Source organism: Hippoglossus stenolepis, chromosome 4 (genome assembly GCF_022539355.2).
Source record: "Hippoglossus stenolepis isolate QCI-W04-F060 chromosome 4, HSTE1.2, whole genome shotgun sequence".
Classification (NCBI taxonomy): Eukaryota; Metazoa; Chordata; class Actinopteri; order Pleuronectiformes; family Pleuronectidae; genus Hippoglossus; species Hippoglossus stenolepis.
Genome location: NC_061486.1, coordinates 13,250,971 through 13,272,355, shown reverse-complemented (window position 1 = coordinate 13,272,355; position 21,385 = coordinate 13,250,971). Strand labels below are relative to the sequence as shown.

Sequence of the window (21,385 nt, the reverse complement as noted above, 5' to 3'; positions counted from 1 at the left end):
GAATAAACCAGCTGTTTTGATAAGTTTGTTCTGAAAATGTTTGTAAAATAGACATTTTTATCTATCATTTAAAATGTGAAATTGGAATATTTGTTGTTCTGTAAACTTGGTAAATTTATCAAAAATATAAAGCCTGAAAAGGAAATAGCAAATATGGTTATTTTCAAATGAAATTGAATTTGTGAATAAACAATTTAACAATAAAAATCACTTTACATTCAAAATATACAATGAACTTATAAAAAATAAAATCTAATTAGTGTATATGATGTTGTACATTAAGAAATTAAATGTGATTGGGAATACTGAGTAATTTTGTTATATTTTATCAAAGATTCTGTTGAAAAACTGAAATGTTTCTGAAAGTGTTTTTTCCTGACGTCACTGCGCATCGACGTCGAGCGCTGACGTCGAGGTCATCCCGGAAGAGAGGAGCAGCGAGTGGGGAACGTTTGGACAACGTGAGTTGTGTGATTGTTCCACACAGTTTTAAAGTGTTGAGAAGTTCACACCGCTCGTGGAATAATAACAAAGCATCGTCACGACAAGACCCAGGCTTTGTGTAGGTAAGCAGGAAGTAGTGTTAGCTACGTGTTAGCTTCCAGAGTTAGCTTACTGCACCGAACCAGTCCGTTAGTCCGTTAGTTTGACTGCAAGTTGGAGAAATTACATATTTGTTTCCTTCTTCAACGTAACGTAACTTAACCTGACACCAGCAGCCGCTATTTGGTGGATATGTAATGTCAGTATTCTTCAGATCAAGTTGTTTTGTAATGTCTCTGTGTAGTTTTCGATCCAAACCCTCACATCATGTCTGGTGTTTCCTGTCTTGTCCTCAGCTCCGTGAACATGGCTCTGAATAAGTCCATGCATCCTCGGAACCGCTACAAAGACCGACCCCCGGACTTCTCCTACCTGGCCTCCAAGTACCCGGACTTCCAGCAGCACGTGCACACCAGCCTCACAGGCCGCCCCGTGTGAGTACCTGGCACTGATCACACTGTTTACTCTGATGAGACCATCTGTACGTGACTGAGTCTGTCCTGGATCTCAGCTCTGTCCTGGATCTCAACTCTGTCCTCATCATCATCAGTCACACAGCAGCTTTAATGTCTGTCTGCGTCTATTTAATGTGTCTATAGTCACATGAAGGCTAAAAGCCACTGTCCAGTCCTCATGTGTCCAAACTGAGTGATACACTGCTGCTGTTTCAGACTGTCACTTTTAAATGATTTTATCTAGATGTAATAAGATTTTAAAAAAACAATTAGGTTATCATAAAAATGCTGAATATTGGATCAGATAATCAGCCAGGCTTATAATCATCCAATCCCTATGGTGTACATTTGACCAGACTCTAATCCAATCAATAGTGTTCAACTGATATTCCTCTTTTGTTACTTTGCTATGTTGAGCTTTGTCTGATGAATATGTGTGAGGCCATGATTACTTGTATACGTTCTGCAAGTCTCAATGCGCTCTACTAGACTTAGATCCCTCCCTCTTCCCGTTCGCCATCGGTCCTCATAAGTACAGATTGCAGATTTCATAACAAAGAAATCAATGGCTGAACAAAACCCTGCTGCCGGGTTTTTAAAAATCAGGTGGAAAAACCTAAAATCAGAAGAATGAAAGCTGTTTAAGCTGCATATTAATATCTGAAGTTACAGAGTGAGGTGTACGGGTGTCCACATTCTTCTGTCAACTCAATCTGGTCTTTGCTTCTCCTTCATCTTCTGGCATCAGCGGGAAGAATCGGAATCAGAGAGAAAGATCAACATCGGAAAAACAAACCCAACATCACTAGAGATTTGTTCTAATTCACTTCCTCCTCTGTGAAGTCGCTCTAATGAAGAAAAGGAGCAAACAAAGTTAATATGAGCAATTTAAAAAATAGCTTAGTGTGTCAATCAAATACTGAACAGTAAGCTCCCAGTTTCACCTCACACTCTGTGTGCGTGTGTGGGTACATACACACTTGTAGATCTATCCTTGTGAGGACTAATTGTAGTTAAAGGACATTTTAGGGTCATGATTAGAATTAGGATCAGGTTAGAGTTAGGTCTAAGGAGCGAGGGAAAGCACAGTATCCTCACAAGAGGTACAGGTCAGTGTGTGAGAGAGGGATGGAGAGGCAGAGAGATGCTGCTCTGAGAAGTCATGATGTGAGAGAGTCCAGGCAGCAGAACAAAGGGAATATGTCTGGATTAGTGGCCATTGACGTCAGACTGTGTGAGATCATGATGGCTGCTGCTGTGGGAAAGAAACATGAACCACATCAGCATTTTTCCTCTGTGATGTGGCACTGGGAGCTCTGGTTCGCAGCCACTATTTGCTCTTACTCTGGCTGTCAAGCACTCAAATCAGGCTGTTTGTGTTTCTATTACGTTTTAATTAATAAAACCCTCATAAAGGAAAAATGAAGGCGTCTGGCAGGAGGTGTATATTTAAAAAGACCATCAATTATCAATAGACTGTTATCTTCAACCTCTCAAATGTGATAATTTACCACTTTTCTTGGTCTTTGGACATTCAATTATAACTAGTGTTTGGGTTTTGGATCTAACCAGACATTTAAAGAAATCCTCTTTAAGTTTAAATATTTTGTTGTAACTCTCAGTAGATACAAACATTTGTCCCAAACAAAGAACCTTCCAGAATCATTTATACTGACAGTTATTGTTGGACGTGTGTCTGAGCTCTGCTGTTCGTCTGTCAGCTCTGACGCCGCCCTCCTTCCTCTTTGTGTTTTTATGAAGCAACTACCTCGTCTGCTCTGTGAGGAAATCACTTGTTATGTTCAGTGTTATGCAGATGAATGCAGATCTGGTGTCAGTGCAGCGAGTGTGAACATCTGTGTGCGACTGTGAACATATTGGTGTGGGCCGATCCTTTGTGGTTGTGAGGTGTCCAGTCAGTCGTATTTCCGCGGGGCGAACGTGCATGTGTGGGCTGGCCGTGTGTGACAGGTGTTAATTATCAATCTGTGGTGTCCGTGTCTGTCTGTGGCTCCCAGACAGACAAACGGACAACGCACAATGTGGTAGCTGTGTTGTGACACCTAGGTAATAGTCGTCTGTAACATTTTTAGTACAAAAGAATGATCACAAAGCACGATCTACAAGCATCAATCACTTTATTAGGAAAACCATACTAATACTAGGTTATAAAACCGCCTCAGTTCTTTGTGGCGTGGATTCCAAATATTCATTTATTTTTATTTTTATGAATTCTCGAGGAGCAGACCATTATATTTGCTAAATAAAATGACAAATTGGCCAAAAAAATTCAACCTGATGAATAGATAATATATTTGTCCAATCACCCAAGTTGAGAAATTGTTTAAACCATCGTTAAAGTAACGTTAGTCAGTTCCCGATTTATTGCTTTTGTCTGCAACATGAACGCATGTCTAACTTTCTGGTTAACCGTCGGCAGAAATCTGGCTCCTCTTCCTCGTCACTCTGTCATTCCATCAGTGGAGGGATTAGCGTGGTTTTGTATTTCCCAATGAATTCATCTCCTGGGTTTTTAAGTATTTAAGCAGCGAGTCGGGGGATGAGGGTAATCTTGGGGAGACACTCACTCAAAACGTGTCTCCCCTCATTTAGGAGTCGTTAGTGGAGTGGGCTGATAGCAGCGGGCAGAGAGTCGAGCTCAGACCAGGCAGCTGGAGGAGATGTGGTGTATGTGATTGGAAATGAAATGAGAAACGGATAAACCCCCAAATAGAGAGTGGGTTTGTTTTTTGGGGAAGGAGGACAGTGGCTCAGATTGGGGAGATAGAGGGGCGGGATTAGGAGAAATGAATGGGTATTAAAAATTAAAAACATCCTTGGTGACATTTAATTTGGCAGTCTTATTTTTTACGGGCAGGGAGACGATCATCTGTAGAACGACTTCCACTTCCGCAACTAATGAAATGTTACATTTTCTCACCCATTTTTTTTTTAGACTTATAATTTAAAGCATGAATAAATAATTATGACTACACTTTAAATTTATATATGTAACCCTACGATGATCTGCATGACCTCTCTTACTGTAAAGTCCACCATTAACATACTGACTTATTTTTACTATCTAGTGGGAGATAATAGAAAGTCACTGCCTCATTTAGGACATTATTGTTTTTACACAGTTCACCCTCTTTATCTGCTGTGAAGAAGTCGTGCTCTTAATATCCAGGTAAAACCACCACTGTATCTTAATTGCTGTTTTTACATCATCAGCAGCAGATCTGCAGAGTTGCAAAATATCACAAAATAATCTCAGCGATATTTAGAGTCCATGTATCCTGTTTGTCATTTCTGCTCTTGTGAGGAATTAAAACGTTTCACTCAGTGTTTTATAAGAAAAAATAAAACCTGACAAGAGAGAAGTTGCTGCTAATCAGAAAAAAAAGGAGGTAGATCTACCTTGAAGGTCACCTCTCTGTGGACAGATTGAAAGGGTGTGTGTGTGTGTGTGTTTTCATGCTGATCATGTAACAAGGAGGTGAGAGCGAGCTGTTTGTCTCAGCAGTAAACTTCCCTCTGGTTTAATGATGTCGTCCTCTTCATCCATCTGAACCTGAGCCAAGGGCGTTTCTGCTTCTCAGCACTTTCTTCTTCTCTTTCATTCATTTTCTTCCTTCCTTCCTTCACATACAGTCTCACTCTACACTTCTATTCCTCCTTTTCACCTGCTCCACGCGAGCTGGAATCAGCTTTAACTCCTGAATCCTACCTCCTTTTTCCCCCCCTTCCTCTTTTCATTATCTCATCACAACTTCTGGGCTCATGTTTGTCCCACTCGGTTTCCCGTCGGCCACGTTGATGTCGTATGCACGCAGCGCTGCACCTACGTGGCAGCACGTGACGTAAATCGCGGGCACTCTCACGCTCCGTCTGGTATCAGCCATTGCTCCAGCGTGGCCGGATTTGCGTGCTCTCTTCATCTGTTCGGTAGGGGGGGTTGCCATGGAGACGTTGCAGTGCTGCTGATGGGAGTGATCGGTCCATATTACACACACACACACACACACACACACACACACACACACACACACACACACACACACACACACACACACTATTGTATGCACACACAGTCATGATAACGCATGATAAAAAAGGGCTTCAAGATATATTAATAATGAAGATGCTGCTTTCAGGGTTTCTGCATTTTTGCTTCTCATGTTGTGCTGTAGTCGTGTAGGTGGCAAAACAAATCAAGTCACCACAATGCAGTCGTAACACAAACTATCTGGACCCTTCTGACTGAGGCCTGACACCGTCTGATAATGAGCAGTTCCCAAGACTTAATTCAGATTGACTTCAGCCCATTGATGTATTGAGAGAGCTGAAAACGGCGCCATCACATAGGCTACATCTGCACCTATATGATATCGTTTTTGAATACATCACTTTTGATACGTCCACACTACTCTGGATTTGCTTGAGCCCCTAAAACTGAGAAGTTTGGAAACACTTCTGGCTCCGTTGTTGTTTAAAAACTCCGGAGCTGCGTTTTAGTCTGGATGTGCAAAAACAAAGACATTTAGAAAGGATTATGCAGTCAGTGGTATTTGCTTCTTTATCGGCTCTTATCAGTCAGGACTCGTCGACCAGCAGTGATTACAAAGTGTTTCTAACACTTATTGTCAGTAAAACTCCACGTTGTTGTCCCTGCTTTTCACCATTACTCTCTCATTCATAATATTTTCTACAACTATGCAACCAAGTGTAAACAGACAATCTGCCTCAGTAACAGCACAAACTTAATTTCATATCTCACTGGTACCTGAAGCGATGCAGCCCTTGGTATTGTTTTAACACAGGACGGTTTTCAGTCTGAACTCTCACCTAAAGAGTCTTTCTAGTAATTACACAGAGCTGGAAAGAAGGGAGAAAATGAATCGGGCTGCACTTTTGTCTGATGTGTAGTATCACAGAGGATGAGCTGAGCAATGACAAAAATATTCCATCTGTTTGTAAATAATTGATTTGTGAAAAGAAACAGTCTCACTGTGAAAATAATGAAAACATCCGACGTTGACTGTTTTAGTCTCTCTCTCAGTTGTGGCTCTGTCTAACCAGCAGTAAATAGGATGTTTTTTTTTTCAACTGGAATATACTCACACCAAACTCGTGTGGTGCCAGACCCTCCCATCACCAGGACACGTCTAATTACATCTGCCAAGGTGTGAAAGTGCTCAGCCAAGCTTTAATTATACCGATCACACCCACTCGTTTTGTCTGCCGCACTCGTGCCTGCCCGTATGACAGCTGAAATCATTAAACATGTCGAGAGGAGAAGACGGGGGTGGCGAGTGAGTGGGACTAAGAACTGGGAATAAAAAGTGGCACGTCTCAGTGTGGAAAATATGAATTCTATTGTCATTAGCAGGGGATTGTGAACTGATGGGCTGCTTATCTCCACATTGTCCTTCGTGTGTGTGTGTGTGTGTTTTTTATGTGAAGTAATGGGCTTCAGTGCAGGGAGCCGGCGTACTGTAGTAAGAGCTGTTGGGTTAATTGCGGTCAGGTCTCCTCACTGGTAAAATGAGGATCAGCCAGTGACGATATTAAATTTAAAATCATCCTTTAAGGAGAAACTTTAACTTCTTACAAACCTCAGTCTTTTGTAGCTTTGGCCAGAACCACCACCATCGTAATAATAACAAATCAAATTCAGTAAGTAAACTGCTGGGGTCTGGGAACATGGCGGCATCTTTAATGGAAGGAAAAAAAATTAGATTAAAAGCAGCAGGATAATTTGGATTTAATTTATTTGGCAGAGAAAACAAGGGGGAACAGTAGAGTTATTACTCATATCTTATTACTTATCTTATTATCATATTACTCGTGTCTGTTGTACATTAAAATTCTGTTTTATATAATCCCATATTACTTTGTGATATTCAAACACAGGTTATTTTACCAGCTGTTTTGGAATCAAAAAAAGTCTTAAAAGTTACAAACTAATAAAAAAAATGTATATGAAGGAAATGGTAAAAGAAATGGTGCTGAATCAGACGTTCCCAAGTTTTGAAGGTGTCCTTATTATTGTTACTACTGACACGTCAGCTGATTCTAAATGAAGTGGTTTAGATAATCTGGCTAAATCGTTGTCTTGTGTGAAACCTGTCCGATTGTCTGACCGCTTGTGTTTCTGGATCTGTTGGTTTTAGTGATGCGCTGTTTTTTGGCAGTTTTAGTGTCATCATAACAAACAAAATGGCTAAAATTACAACAATAATTTCCTTTTACCCAACAGATATGTTTTAGATGAGAGAGATTAATCCGATCCAAACTACACTGTGTTCCTGTGGCGTTTAAAATAATTCCCTGAACTCATTCAGCCATGTTTGTTTCTCCTCCAGTGTGAATTTCAAAGAGCCGGAGGCGGTGCGAGCGCTGACCTGCACTCTGCTGAAGGAGGACTTTGGTTTGACCATCGAGATCCCACTGGAGCGCCTCATACCCACTGTCCCCCTACGCCTCAACTACATCCACTGGGTGGAGGACCTCATCGACGGCCAGAAGCAGCCGCGCAGGGGCATCGACATCGGTACCACCGCCACTGTCCTCGTCATTGTTGTAAATGTGTGTTTTTGATAGGTGTCACTTATATTATCATGTGGTGAGGACGCTTCAAGTGAGTAGAGCTGTCAGAACTTTTAATAATCACAATGTTCAGTTTAGAAGAAGGATGAAATTCAGTGCAGCAGAACCAAAGAACTGATCTTTTTTACTTCATGGTTTCTTACTCCTCTTTAAACACTGTGTGTCTGATCGCTGCACGTTTCATCTTCATCTTCAACAGAAAGTTATCGTTGTCCAGGATTGAGATCTCACGCAGGAACTAAACACAAATAAACATTCAGATAAATAACAGTTATCACTATATTTAAATAGCACATTTCAAAACAGCTGTTATGTGCAAAGAGGGCAAATAAAAACAAGACTACAAAACATCAACGACAACAAACTAAATAATATTTTAAATCAAAAGTAAATGATATAGTACAACTCAATTCAAAAGTAATGACAAAAGAAAAGGAAAAAAGAAACAAAAGACAATCAGGAAAAAGCCATTTGGCAACATTACGTTTGGGGAGATTATTTAAAAACGTTTCAGGTCTGAGTTCCTCAGGTAAACTATGCCAGAATGAAAATACATGTTGGTCATAGTCGTTGCAAATTAAATTGAGATTAAGTGGAGAGAAAATTAAATCCAAGAAATAAACCCATTGAGAGTGTAGGTAATTGTCCCAGATTTGATTTGAGTTGCGGACTCCTGCTGTAGTTTGTTCTTCGTGTGCAGCAGCAGCTCTGAACCACACACCAAATGTCAGCTGTAGCTTCCAGCTGGTTCACATGTGGCCAGTCGCTCCCAGTGTTCCCAGCACATACTAGTCCAACCCCCTCCACATGTCCAGAGTGTGTTTGCTGTTCTGTCTTTCATCTTTGTGTGTCCTCTCATTAGAGCCTCTGGTGACCCTGAGTCTTTCAGTACACAGACTGAAGCTGTCTTCTCTCTGATGGATCACCTTCACTAACTGCTGTCACCTCTGGACTGAATTAAGCCTTAGTTCTTTTATAGATGTGAATGATTGAATAAAAGCTCCGGTCACAGACATTTATTGATCCATGAGGCCACTGATTTAAAGATAATGATTTAAAGACACAGATCACACACACTCTGACACAGCCTTTCCTTCGGTCCTTTACTTTAAATAGCATCCAAGAATATGTCTGTACTGATCACTGAGACATAACCATTCATCATCCTCATGATGAAATACATCACTGTCACGCTGCCATAATTGTGTGTGTTATGTGTATTTCCATAGGCACTGGGGCGTCTTGTATTTACCCCTTACTGGGAGCCACAATGAACGGCTGGTATTTCCTCGCCACAGAGGTGGACGACATCTGTTTCGACTACGCTACGAAAAACGTGGAGCAGAACAAGATGTCTGACCTCATTAAAGGTGAGTGTGGTCCTGGTCAAACCAGATCAGAAAAGACGGAGGCACAAAACCTCTCGAGTACTGAGTGTGGTTTATTACCTCCGGCAAGGACGTTGTGTTTTCATTTCCGTCTGTGTGAAATTTAGCAGGATTACACAAAAAGTATTATATAATACAATTTTGTGAAGGGGTGGGGCATGACCAAGAGAAGAACCCATTAAATTTAAGATTGGATCCAGATAAACGGGTGCATCCTGAATTTTATTTTCCTTTCTTCAATATGCGAGATGCGGGTGTTAGCCTTGTCGGAGGTATGCACTCTTAGCATCCTTAATCTGTGCCTTAAAATAAAATCTGTGTCTCAATCATTGTTAAGATTACAAATATTTTGATAATTGACATTAAGTGTCAAACATGTTATGGTTTCTTTGTCTAAATCTCAAAGATTTGCTGCTTCTTTGTTTTCTGTGAGTCTGTTTGTCAAAAATTGTCATGATACCTAAAATCATACAGCAAATGCTTGTCTCACTCAAGTTTTTTTTTTTTTTTTTTACTTCCCTCAGTCGTCAAAGTTCCTCAGAAGACTTTACTGATGGATGCCTTGAAAGAAGAGACAGAGATCATATACGACTTCTGCATGTGCAACCCCCCTTTCTTTGCAAACCAGCTTGAAGCGCAGGTTAGTTTTCCTCCAGCACAAATTGTTTACTGCTGCTCGGTCACATTCTTAAACAGCAAAAGTAAAAATCTACATTTCTCTCGTGGAGCGTCAACACAACACGGAGTAAACACCAAGACGATACATGGTAGTAACTACCTCTAATAGGATTTAGTCCTAATCTCTCTCTGTCTTGTTGCTCTCTCCAGGGGGTAAACTCCAGGAACTCACGCCGACCTCCTCCCAGTTCAGTGAACACAGGCGGGGTGACGGAGATCATGGCTGAGGGCGGGGAGCTGGAGTTTGTCAAGAGGATCATTCACGACAGTCTGCAGCTCAAGAAACGCCTGCGGTGAGACCAGGACTTTGACCTTCAACATTAAAACCTGAATCCCACACGATGTTTGTCTTTAGATGCAACCAAATCCAAACCAGATTCACCAAATCTAGTCCTACAGAGCAATGAGCCGTTACTCTGTGCTGAGTGGCTGTGAGAGGTTTAAATGGCCACTGAGAGAACCAGTGAAGAGGTTGCTGCGCATTGATGGAGCTGTTACCCACACTTGCTGTAGTGATTTTGGCGCACGCTGTACCCTGCACTGTCTGAGAGCCCACAGGGAACAGCTGTGTTTGGGTGGGTGGGTGGGTGGGGGTCTCCAGCGGCCGTCACTTTACCCTCCCCCTTAACCAGGGCTGTCACCGGGGCAGCAGAGTGAGACTCGGGTAGCAGGAGCTGCAGAGTGGTGCTATTAAAACTAATTAGACATGCCACACCTGCTTGGCCTCCAACAGTTAGAGTGTGTGCGTGTGTGTGTGGGCTCTTGTACAGCTGTCTTTGTGAGGACCAGTTTGAGTCTACAACCTACAGAGTGAGGACATTTAGGCCGGTCCTCCTTTAATGGACTGTTTGGGGGTTAAGACTTGGTTTTAGGGTTAGAATTAGGTTAAGGTTAGGTTAAGGGTTGGGGTTAGGGTTAGGCATTTAGTTTGGATGGTTAGGGTAAGGGGCTAGGGAATGCATTATGCCAATGAGTGTCCTCACTGAGACAGCTGTACAAACATTTGTGTGTGTGCACATGCGTGTGTTCCCATAATGCTTCAGTGAAAAGACGAGCAGCCCTGAGAGGGGCTGATGTTAACACCTGCTTGCTCTTGTGTGGCTCTGTGTTACACTTCTGTAGTGAGGACACATAAAGTGAGAATGAACGCAGCCTCATTTAACAAGTTTTGAGGCTCGGGCCAAACCAACCATGGCTGGCTGTCACTCCCAGAAGCATGCTGGGACACCAGAGCCACCAGGTGTCCATGGAAACACTGCCAGCTTGTTGGATTGGTCCTTTGTGACGCTCCACCGCCGCGCCCTCCTCCTCCTCTTTCACTCTTCTTCCTCGCCACCTCAGTATAACACACATCCAGATATCCTCAAGCAAAATCAGAAATGGGGAAACACTCCATGTTTATCAAGGCATTGATATGAAAATTAGTCTTCTCTGGTAATAGGATCGTAATCACATGTCTGTGCTTCAGAAACATGTGGAGAGAGAGAGTGAGAGAGAGAGAAGATTGCATATGGACGCTGATGCAGCTGCACACTCTGGGCTGTTTGAAAAAGCCGTCTGGAGGAGGAGGGTTTTCTGGGGCTCTTCTGGGTGTTTCCTCCCCACTGTGTGGAGAAGTGAGGAACATCTGTGAATATTAGAGCTGTTCAATATTTCATTCAGTGGCCTCAGTGGCTGACGTGTTGCTCTCCCCACCCCTCCACCCCTCTGGGCATCTTCATTCCTTCCAAACCTCATTACATTTCAGAGCTATTTCAACCCGTCAGCCAGCAGTTTAAACAGTTTTTAACATGTTGCGTGGTTGAGTTGGGTGTGACTGCAGGTGTGTTCAGATCAATGTGGTTGTGAATATGTCCTAACCTTCAAATACATAATTATACAGAGATGATACTTGGAGATTATGTTCTTGAAGATATGTTTATAAAACTTTGTCTGCTTTTCTTGATTAATCTATTCACCGGTTAGTCACAAAGTGTCGGGAAAAACGTGAAACAATCTTCTGATTTTTAATTTAGTTTAAACAACAATTTGAAATCCTCAAAATTGATTTATCACACAACAGAGAAAAGCAGCAAATCATCAGAGAAGTTGACAAAGAGAATTCTCACTTTAAAAATTGTTTAAATAATTAAACATCCATTCAATTAGTTTCTAAATAGTCTATTACTTTTTGATTAACAGTATAATAGTTTCAAAATTGTAAGAATAATTGTAAGATAGACTTTTATAAATCCAAAAAACTTGTTACAGACCTGAGTCGTGTCTGTGGTTCCTTCACAGCCTCCTGCTGGTACAGTAGACATAGCCTGAGAGGCAAAACCCAGGGAAAAACCCACTAATAACTTAAAAACTTTATGCTGTGATATTTAAGGGCAACACATCAATGTTTTCATCAACTCTGAGCTTCTTTCATCTTAATTTTGGCAGCTGAACAGCCAGAGGCACCTGTTTGAAGAGGTTTAATAAATCAAACACACCCCTAAAAGTTCTGAACACTAAACTAAACAAAGATTTCACCAGTGGAACGTAGCGTCCTAATCTTTGAGTAGATATCAAATGCTTTTGATTTTTATATTTCACTTTTCAGCCATTGAATAGAGACCATATGATTGTATTGAATTATTATGTCTTGTAATCGGAGCGCTCTTTGTTTCAGACTGACTCTGATGTGTTTATTGTTCCTCCGTCTTCCTCTGCTGCTCACTGATCAAGACTAACCTCATCCCTTTACTGCTCAGCAGAGGTTATTGATCAGCCCTCCACCACGGGACGACTTCAAACCATCTTTTCCTCCACTTTGGGCTGAACATACTCAGCTCTTTGTCTTTGTGTTGCTCCCTAAAGCCCAGCTCAGCTTGTTTGATCTCTGCTCGGTGGTTCACGCCCCGGCCCGTCACTGTCACACCGCTGGTTAATGTGGATCCTTCTTTCTGCAGGTGGTACAGCTGCATGTTGGGGAAGAAGTGCAGCCTGGCACCTTTGAAAGAGGAGCTGAGGAAACAAGGGGTGAGACCCAGAACAAAGACAAACAAACACATCTGCAACCACTGTTTCACACAGCAGCCTCAGCTATTTGTTCTGTCTGTTCCTGCAGCAACACGCTGCTCTGTGCACAGCTTCATGACGGCTTGTTAAAATAATCTTCGCCTCGCATCTCAAACCAACGCTCATCTGGGTGTGAGCATCGATGTTAGCAGCCAGTTGTCGCTGTGCAGAGATCTAGAAAAACGACAACAGATCAGCTCTTTCTGATATGCCACCTAAGCAGTGTCACAAACGAGCCATGAACGAGCTGATTTCTGTTCGCAGTGCATGAGCGAATCACGCGGCGCTCTGCAGCTAACATGCATTACTGTCATTAGCCTAACTAATAGCCCAGCACAGGATTTTCTTACCGCTGCAGACCTCTGGTTTTGTGCCAATCACTTCCCTCACATGTTCAAAATGCAGAAATGGAGAGTGAGACGCCTCCTCACACCTGCCATCCCTCTGTCCTCCTCCAGAGGTTTCAGAGTTGCTGTCGCTGCTCATCAGAGTGAGTGCAGCCTTGGCTGATGTCCAGGGAGGAGAGTGTAGCCTCCTTTTTAAAGTGTGTGTAAAAGGAAACCCGGCCCAGTTAATATGCTAATGCCTTCATCAGCCATTACTTAATTTTCTCGAATTTCTCCTCGTGTCTTTAAAAGATAAAAACCTACATCAGATACTGAGGAGTTTGACCTGTGACTTTTATCAAAACGACTCTCCTGTACCTTTTGTACTGCAGCAGTTCACTGACTGTTAAAGTTAACAGGGTTTTCACAGCACATGCATGTTTTGTCACATCATGGATATATACACATTATATTCACACCCATGGTTCAAGATGTGGAGCCAAAGCTCACAGTGAGAAAATGTCTCTTTCACACCATCAGAGGTCGTCGCAGGTCACTGGGTGCTATAGGATTTAGTTCAAGAGTGAAGTGATGAAAATGATTAGAGAGATTTTAAGGCTGTTTTAGATTGTATCACCTGTACTGTACATATTACTCAACCTCCACCCAAGGCAACATATTGCAGGGTTTTCAATATGTTAAAATACTATGTACTAAATATTTTTGATAATGTTAATGCTCATTGAACCCTGCTCCCATCGCGATTTAAAAATAATCAAAATTTTGCTTTTTTAGAGGAATATTTTGTCTGTATAAACAGTTTGGAATAGTGTGTTGTAGTTCCTTTTCAAAGATTTAAATATTAACACGCTATAATAAAACTATAAACAAGACCAACATGGAACCGATTAGACACCTTGGTCAGAATTTATCTCAGTACTCTGGGTTTGGCTGTGGGAAAGACTACGGAAACCTACTTTAGTTTGCAAGATAATTTCAAATGTTTCACTCATGACATCACAGGCCCACATAAATCCCTAATTAAACTCTTTCTGAAATGATCTGCGGCATGAATCTATCATCCACATGCTGCTAAGTTCTCATTCCGTCTGTGTTTCCTTGTCTCTCAGGTGCCGAAAGTGACGCACACAGAGTTTTGTCAGGGACGGACCATGCGGTGGGCGCTGGCCTGGAGCTTCTACGATGATGTGATTGTTCCGGTGAGTCTGTGCAGATTTTCATTTCTGTTCCCTCGAAGAACTTCGCTCTGACTGCCCACTTAAGACTCATAGGATTGGTTTGTTTTGAATCATGAAACTCAGTGGCTTTATGAAGGGTTATGCTTCGAGAACAGCACCACATATTAATACCCCAAAAAATGAATCTAATCAGCATTGGTCCTTTTTCTCTTGGAGCCGCTGCCCTCATGCTCGTGACTGTTTCTAAACCTGCTTAATAATGCACCGCCTCTGTCCCGCTCCGTCCTCTCGCCTCTCTCCAGACTGTATCCCCTTTCCCCGCAGCCTCCTTTCCATTAGAAGCACTTATTCCTGCCTCTGGGGAGATGGTTATGTGATTTTAACGCGCTGTAGCCAGGCAACAGTTGCCAGGTCACGACTGCGAGCGCACACACACACCTTACATTGTCTTATGTGCACAGTGAGAGTTGGCGATAAATAGAAAATGGGCACACAGAGGACTGAGAATGATTCTTCAGTGGTGTGTGTGGGTGTGTGTGGGTGTGCGTGGGGGTGTGTGTGTGAGAGAGGACTGTTGGTGTTCTGGACTCTTCAGCATAAAAGCAGTTGAGCAGAAGGATTGGCCTACATTTCCTCCTCCTCCTCCACTTTCACCCAGATCCACTGCCATTCACTGTGTGTTGTGTGGTTACATGACAGAAGTTCTTGCATGTGTGAATCTTTGCATGGTTGACTTCCTGATTCTGCCTGCCTGCATGTGCATCTATGGCCGTCTGGTATAATGTATGTACATAGGAGGTTCATTAAAGTTACATATAGATGATAACATGTGTGACATGCATCCAGATGTGACCTACTTATCACCCTCCTTACCAGGTCATCCTGGAACATGCTATTACTGCATTTACTGCTTTGTTTCCTCTGGTTTAAAATTAATATATCCAGACAGGGGAGACATTTTCCTCTACAAGTGACTAATTGAAACAATCATTAATAAACCAAGTTGAATTTTTACACCTCTGTCAAGTTATTCTGCATGGGGGGAAAAAAATAGTTTTTCATATAAACGACCCACTTTTCTCTGTCTCCAAATGTATCAAGCTCGTGAGAGATTTGATCAGTTATTGTGTTGATTTAAAGAAACAGAATGTTGTGGTTTTCCTTCTGAAGTCTTTTATAGATTAAATAAACAACATATAATGTGTTAATTGGTGAGGTTTTCATGAGCTGGTGGGCAGATTGTGTGAGACTGTACAGACAAGACAGAAAATAATAATGGAATCATTAATCATGTCACTATATTTATCATAGATGCAGAGGATGGATATTAGTGAAGGAAAAGCAGATAAAGAAACCGAGTAAACACAGACAAAAGAGGAGGACAGAGAAACGAGCACATGCAGACAGAATAAAAGAACAGATCAGACTGCGTCAGACAGCCAGGCTTCATCTGAGCCCTGAGGCAGTGGTGGTTGTTGCTCATACAGGCCTCTGGCAGGAGGAGGTTCAGGAGGAGTCCATACAGGGGGGAGTTGACAAAAAGGAAAATGGCTGTGGGGAGGAGAGGGGGTGATCAGAGAATGATTTACTATGTTTGCCTTAAGGTGAAATTGGCAGCGTGTGTGTGTGTGTGTGTGTGTGTGTGTGTGTGTGTGTGTGTGTGTGTGTGTGTGTGTGTGTGTGTGTGTGTGTGTGTGTGTGTGTGTGTGTGTGTGTGTGTGTGTGTGTGTGTGTGTGTGTGTGTGTGTGTACACACATCAGGAGGTCAAGAGAGATGACTGAATTACCTTCTATCTGGAGAGAAGAGCTCTTGTTGGATCTGTACGCTTTTAGTGTGGAGAGTTTTCAAAATGTGGCGAAACCTTTGTTGTGTCTACCCATAGGGAGAGAGAGTGTGTGTGTCAGAACGTGTGTGTGTGAGAGAGAGTATGCAGTGAGGTGTAAGTGGGATTAATAATAGTGTGAAAGAGCAGCAGCGTCTACTCGTGGGTCTCATGTTCTTTGTCTGTGAATCTGTGTTCGTTTCTGTGTGTGTGTGTGTGTGTCTGTCTGTGTGTTTTATATACCAGTGTATTAGTGCAAGAATCTGTGTCAAGGATGCTCTGTACAAACACACAGATTTGCCCTGATGGATTTTATTGATTACCTCTCCCTCTACATTGAGCTTCAGGGCCTGCAGAGCAGAAACGGGGGAGAGACGTCTGTGAGAAATGATAAGAAATGAAAGAATCTCTAACAAGCAGCCAGACGAGGCAGCGTCCATTGTTCAGTCCTTGGTTTCAAATATGTCAAACTCCCCTAAACGTGTATTTTAATGGACCATAATTTAAACAAGAAATCAATCGATGATCAAGACTGAAAAACCTTTTGCTTTCAAATTCATCTATTCCTCTTAGAGCCATTACAGAAAGAGAAAACACATTTACATCATTAATTGTAAATAACGACCACAGCTTCACAAGCGATGCACTACAATGAACAAGTAATCAAAACTTGTCTCCAGATCGCTGCAGCAGTGTGAAGGTCAACGTCTGCTCCATCCCTCAGCCGTTTGTAGGTCAGTCGGCCATACTGTCTGCTCCGTCACCGCACGCTGCTGCTGCTGCTGCTGCTGCTGCTGCTGCTGCTGCTGCTGCAGACCCCCGCCGTCTCCCCACTCTCACTCAGCCTGCAGTGACGCACAAGTGCAGCTCTGAAATATTGGCTGCAGTGGACGTGTAGCGGGCGATGGCTGCAGAGCGTCAGCTGGATTCAGACACTTTGGAGTAACGACCAGCTCGGCCATGATAGCATGACATCAGAGAGGATGAGAGATGAGGAACGGAGTTTACTTCATTGCAGGTTCAAGTGGAGTTCATGTGGTGTGTGCGCCCTCTTGTGGTGGGTAATGAACATCCATCCAGTGTCCACCCAGCTTGAAGTATCAGATCATCACAGGAGTAATGATCTGATCTGGTTTAATCAGTTGTTACATTTTAAGACAGAAAATGTTAGAAAAAGAGAAGAAAGCTTTTCATAGATATTGCTCTGATGATGACTGCAGTTCCTCTGTGGACTCCGTCTGTCTCAGTGTCTTCTGTCTCTTCATGTGATCTCACACTGACTCTATGATGTAGAGATCAGGGCTGTGGCTGTCGCACCATCTGTTGCAGGACTCTGTGAAGATGCTTCTTTATGGTTGTATGTTTTGGGTCCTTCTGCAGAATAATTGTGGGTGCGGTCACACAACTCTGTGTACCTGATGGTACTGATTGAAGGATAGGAATGTAAACCCTTCATCTCATGTTGTTTAACAGTTGTTCAGAGCAGCTGTCTGTCCATGACCTCTGACTTGTAATTCAGAGTTGGAGATATCAGGAGTTTCTGACAGCAACGATATTCACCCCCCTTAGTGAAAAGTTCGACATATTTGGCAGAAAAGCTGAAAATGCCCCACTGTGAGTCGACAGAATGTTTGAGACAAATACCACATATGTGCATTTGCCTTGATCAGGAGGTCACCAGCTGGACAATTCACTGTTTGTCTCTCCTCTGTCTCCTGTCTCATCATCACTGTTAACATCAAAAATAACAGCAATAAATATACTTTCAAAAAAGAAAGGAAAATGCACCATTGCCTGTAGTTACAAAATAAAAATCAACAGTCGATTTAGTTCATTTTAGAAGAGCTGTACTTGGTTTGTATCTGCTTGTAATGAACATGCTACAAGAAAAGAATATCATTTATGCAGATCAGCTGGCGTGACTAGCCACGCTGGAACGTTGAACACTCCTGCGTCAGAATAAGAAGAGTTTTTCCTGTTCTTCACATTCTTCCTGTAGTGAGTAAATGCAGCATAATGCAGAAACGGTGCCGAAAACTTTTGCAGTTCTGTGTAATGAATATTAACATTAGCCATTGATATTCACCACATGTGTGATACAGGTTTTACTTTGTGTAAACTAGTTCTCTTTAATGCCCTTTGATGGTGGCTTTGCTCTGGATATAGAAGCATTGAACTACCATCACTCAAGTAATTTCCATTTCCTGGTGTTTAGGTCTGAAAATGAGGTCAGATAAAGAAATAAAAGTAGTTAGATTAACAATTTGCCGCACGATTGTGTAAAAAGTGAAATAAGTAAAGTGGGAAAAATAGAAAGGGAATTAGCAGAAACAAAAATTCTGTACTGTTGTGCTAAGGTTCAATCAGTTGTTTTAATATTTTAGAATTTGTGTCCATTATTAAATCATCTTATTGATTATGGTATCCATGGTATTGTCAACATCACCTTTCAACTTGTCTGTTTCTCCATGAAATCATGCACGTAATAAGGAAACCGATTTCATTTGTATCCTGTTGCATTTTGTTTCACACATCCAGAATAATCTTCAGTGCGTATTATTGTTTGACTGTCTCTGGTTCTCTCTCAGTCTCCTCCCAGTAAAAAGCGTAAGCTGGAGAAGTCACGGAAACCGCTGTCCTTCACACTCCCAGAGGCTGGACTGAAGGAGCTGCGGGTCAAAGCTTTGGCAATGGGCTGCTCAGCCGGCAGCCCAGTGGACAACGTCACCGCTCTGCTGGAGAGGACACTCACTGACCTGAGGGTGAGACTTCCAGAGATGTGACGTCTGTCTCAGACTTGTTTCTGTGACTTGTTGTGGCATCTGATTTCAACCTCAACAGTGTTATTCAAACTACTAGATTTAATTTCTTAGTTTCACCAGCACCTAGAGCAAGCAGGGTTCTCTAATATATGGTGTTTGCTCCCAGTAGATCACAATATAATACAGTACTCAGTGGCTACATCCACACCACTACATTTTAGTTTGAAAACTCTTCACTGTTGCTCTGTTTACGCCTGCAGTCCTCACTCCTCTGGGTTTTCAATTGTCTAAAAGGTTTAAAACGCTGCCGCCCCAGTTTTAGTTTGAAAGCTCTGGGGAACATTCTGAAACTGAAACATTCCTGATTTCTTATCAGACACAACTCGACTAGCAGCAGTGGACACAAAGCATCTCCAACACTTACTGTCACTAACAGCTACACATCGTTGCCAGCTCAAGAAAACAATTCCCATTTCACTTGTCTCTGGGCCGTAGTATTTTCTGTAACTAAGGAACCAACTAAAAATAGACAATCTGCTTCCTGTGTACACCGGCACGCACATGTCCAGAGTATGAGGCTTTTCCCTTCATATGCATTTTCAGGTGTTTACGTATGGACGGGGATTATTACTGATTCAGAGCTGAAATGTTCATGTGGACGTAGATCGTTAAAATGTAAATGTATTACCATGAATGTAGCCAATGACCACACAACAGCTTCAGACGTTACTATAGAGATGAGTCAACACGTCTGACACTTAACTCATCAGAAACAAAACATCAGAAGCTTTAGGGTCATAAAGGTGATGATTATTTGCAGATCTGTTGCATGAATTGTGCACATTTTGATTTTACTTTACTGATCATACCTGTATGTAGCAGAATTATGTCATCGATATGTCTTCTCTCGTGACAGGTGCTGCACAAGCGTATCCCCTGCAGGGAGCAGGAGCAGAGTCTCGTCCTGACGGCTGTGGAGAACAATTGGATTCACGGTCGACAGAAGCGACGTGAACAGAAGCGTCAGTTGCGAGAGCTTCCCAGGGCGCCTCACTGGGCCGCCGCCAGCTCTCAAACCACCGCGGCTTCAGCTGCTCATCCAAAGAACCCACCCTCCAAAAACCAGCCTGCTTCCAAACAAAACAGCAGCGACACTCAGGGTGATGTCTCTCACAAGGAAACCACATCTGTACAAGAGGAGACTGGCAACGGCTGCTCTTCCAGTAAAGATGAAACACGGAACGCGGCTGGAGAACAGAGCGAAGTCTCAAACGATGTGAGCAGTAAAGATGTGGACATGGAGTCTGCAGGCCCGAAGGAAATGGCTCCCGCAGCCAATGAGCCCCCGACACAGCGACCCCCGAGCCCCGGTGCAGTCAAACACTTCCTGTTTAAGTGTCTGCTGAACGTGATGCTGGAGGGGAGCGACGTGCTGATTGAGATGCACTACGTCGAAGGTCAGAACAAAGACCTGTTGAACCAGCTGTGCACGTACCTGAAGAACTCACTTTTAAAGTCTATCGCAAGGCCCTGAACCATCAGGAGGTTAGATCTGAGTGCCTGTCTGTTGAGAAGTGTCTTTCAGGAGAGTTGGAATGAATTTTCTGTGTGTATCCATCAGCAGGTGGCTTTTGACAAGTTCAGAAAATGCTGAGTTTGTTCCAGGAAAGAATCAACTGTGTTCAGATGTTTTGTCTTCAAAATTGTGTAAACATTTTGAATAAATTTAGTTTTTTATTTGAATTTTATACAAAGTCAAGTCGTTTTTTTTATGATGATGCATTGTCTCCAAGCGGCCACAAGGGGGCATTATTTGTGTTTCTTCTATAAGGGACCATTCCTGTCATGATTTGTTGTATGAAGATTAAAACCCTTTTAATCTGTGTGTTTTAGACACTGTATTTGTGAGCAGCTTCGGTTTGGTAGTCGTCACATTTTACATTTACACACAGTCTGTGATTCAGGATGTTTGTGGAGCTGTTCCTGTTCCTGGACAACCTTCAGTGTTGTAGGCACCCTTATTGCTCTGTAGTGGCTGACTAGTTTCCTGAGCTGAGTAGATAAGAAGAAGAGAGACTTAAATATTCAGGTACATGTGTGTACGTGTAGAGTCACAGGAAAAAACACTGCTCCTGGGTGTACGACATGTCCCTAGGTTATACCAGGGCGTCGAGTCCATTAGTGTGTGTGAGCGTGTGTGTGTGTGTCAGTCATGTGACAGTTGAGCAACAGCAGAGTTAAAAACAAGCACTGACTGTCCTATTGTCACAGAATCCAACTACTTAAACTGTGTATTCAACATCCTGGTCAAGAAGTTAAAAAAACACCAGGCTATATATACATATTTATATATATAGTTAAATATGTATAGTTATACACATGAACCTATTTTTTCACATTTACAAAGAGTGAGTTAAATTCATGTACATAACTGAATGTGTAAATCAGTCTGGATATTCCTGGGCTGTGGATGGAATATAATAACCATATATTTTCCACTTATCTGTGTAATATCCTGTATTACTGGATCATAGTGGATCTGTCTGGAGCTCAG

The 21,385-nt window shown here is 42.4% G+C and overlaps 1 protein-coding gene across 4 annotated transcripts; it reads left to right on the top strand.

The window, feature by feature from the left end:
- Window positions 1-382: 382 nt before the first annotated feature.
- On the top strand, window positions 383-20,574 carry mettl16 (methyltransferase 16, N6-methyladenosin). Of its 4 annotated transcripts, none has more exons than XM_035155126.2 (10): window positions 383-461; window positions 840-977; window positions 7,367-7,554; window positions 8,840-8,980; window positions 9,523-9,638; window positions 9,827-9,969; window positions 12,613-12,682; window positions 14,178-14,267; window positions 18,658-18,831; window positions 19,748-20,574. In XM_035155126.2, exons 2-10 carry the CDS (start codon window positions 850-852, stop codon window positions 20,363-20,365), a joined length of 1,668 nt encoding a protein of 555 aa, XP_035011017.1. In that variant the 5' UTR covers window positions 383-461; window positions 840-849; the 3' UTR covers window positions 20,366-20,574. The 4 variants fall into 4 exon arrangements, with proteins under 4 accessions (XP_035011017.1, XP_035011015.1, XP_035011016.1 ...); XM_035155124.2 differs by having other exon boundaries at window positions 391-562; XM_035155125.2 differs by having other exon boundaries at window positions 424-566.
- Window positions 20,575-21,385: the final 811 nt, after the last annotated feature.

Bases quoted from the DNA above. Each gene is read 5' to 3' on its own strand.
- mettl16 (XM_035155126.2), top strand. From the start codon at position 850: ATGGCTCTGAATAAGTCCATGCATCCTCGGAACCGCTACAAAGACCGA. The intron at 8,981-9,522 runs GTGAGTGTGGTC...TACTTCCCTCAG, and splicing joins GATGTCTGACCTCATTAAAG to TCGTCAAAGTTCCTCAGAAG. The intron at 12,683-14,177 runs GTGAGACCCAGA...CTTGTCTCTCAG, and splicing joins AGGAGCTGAGGAAACAAGGG to GTGCCGAAAGTGACGCACAC.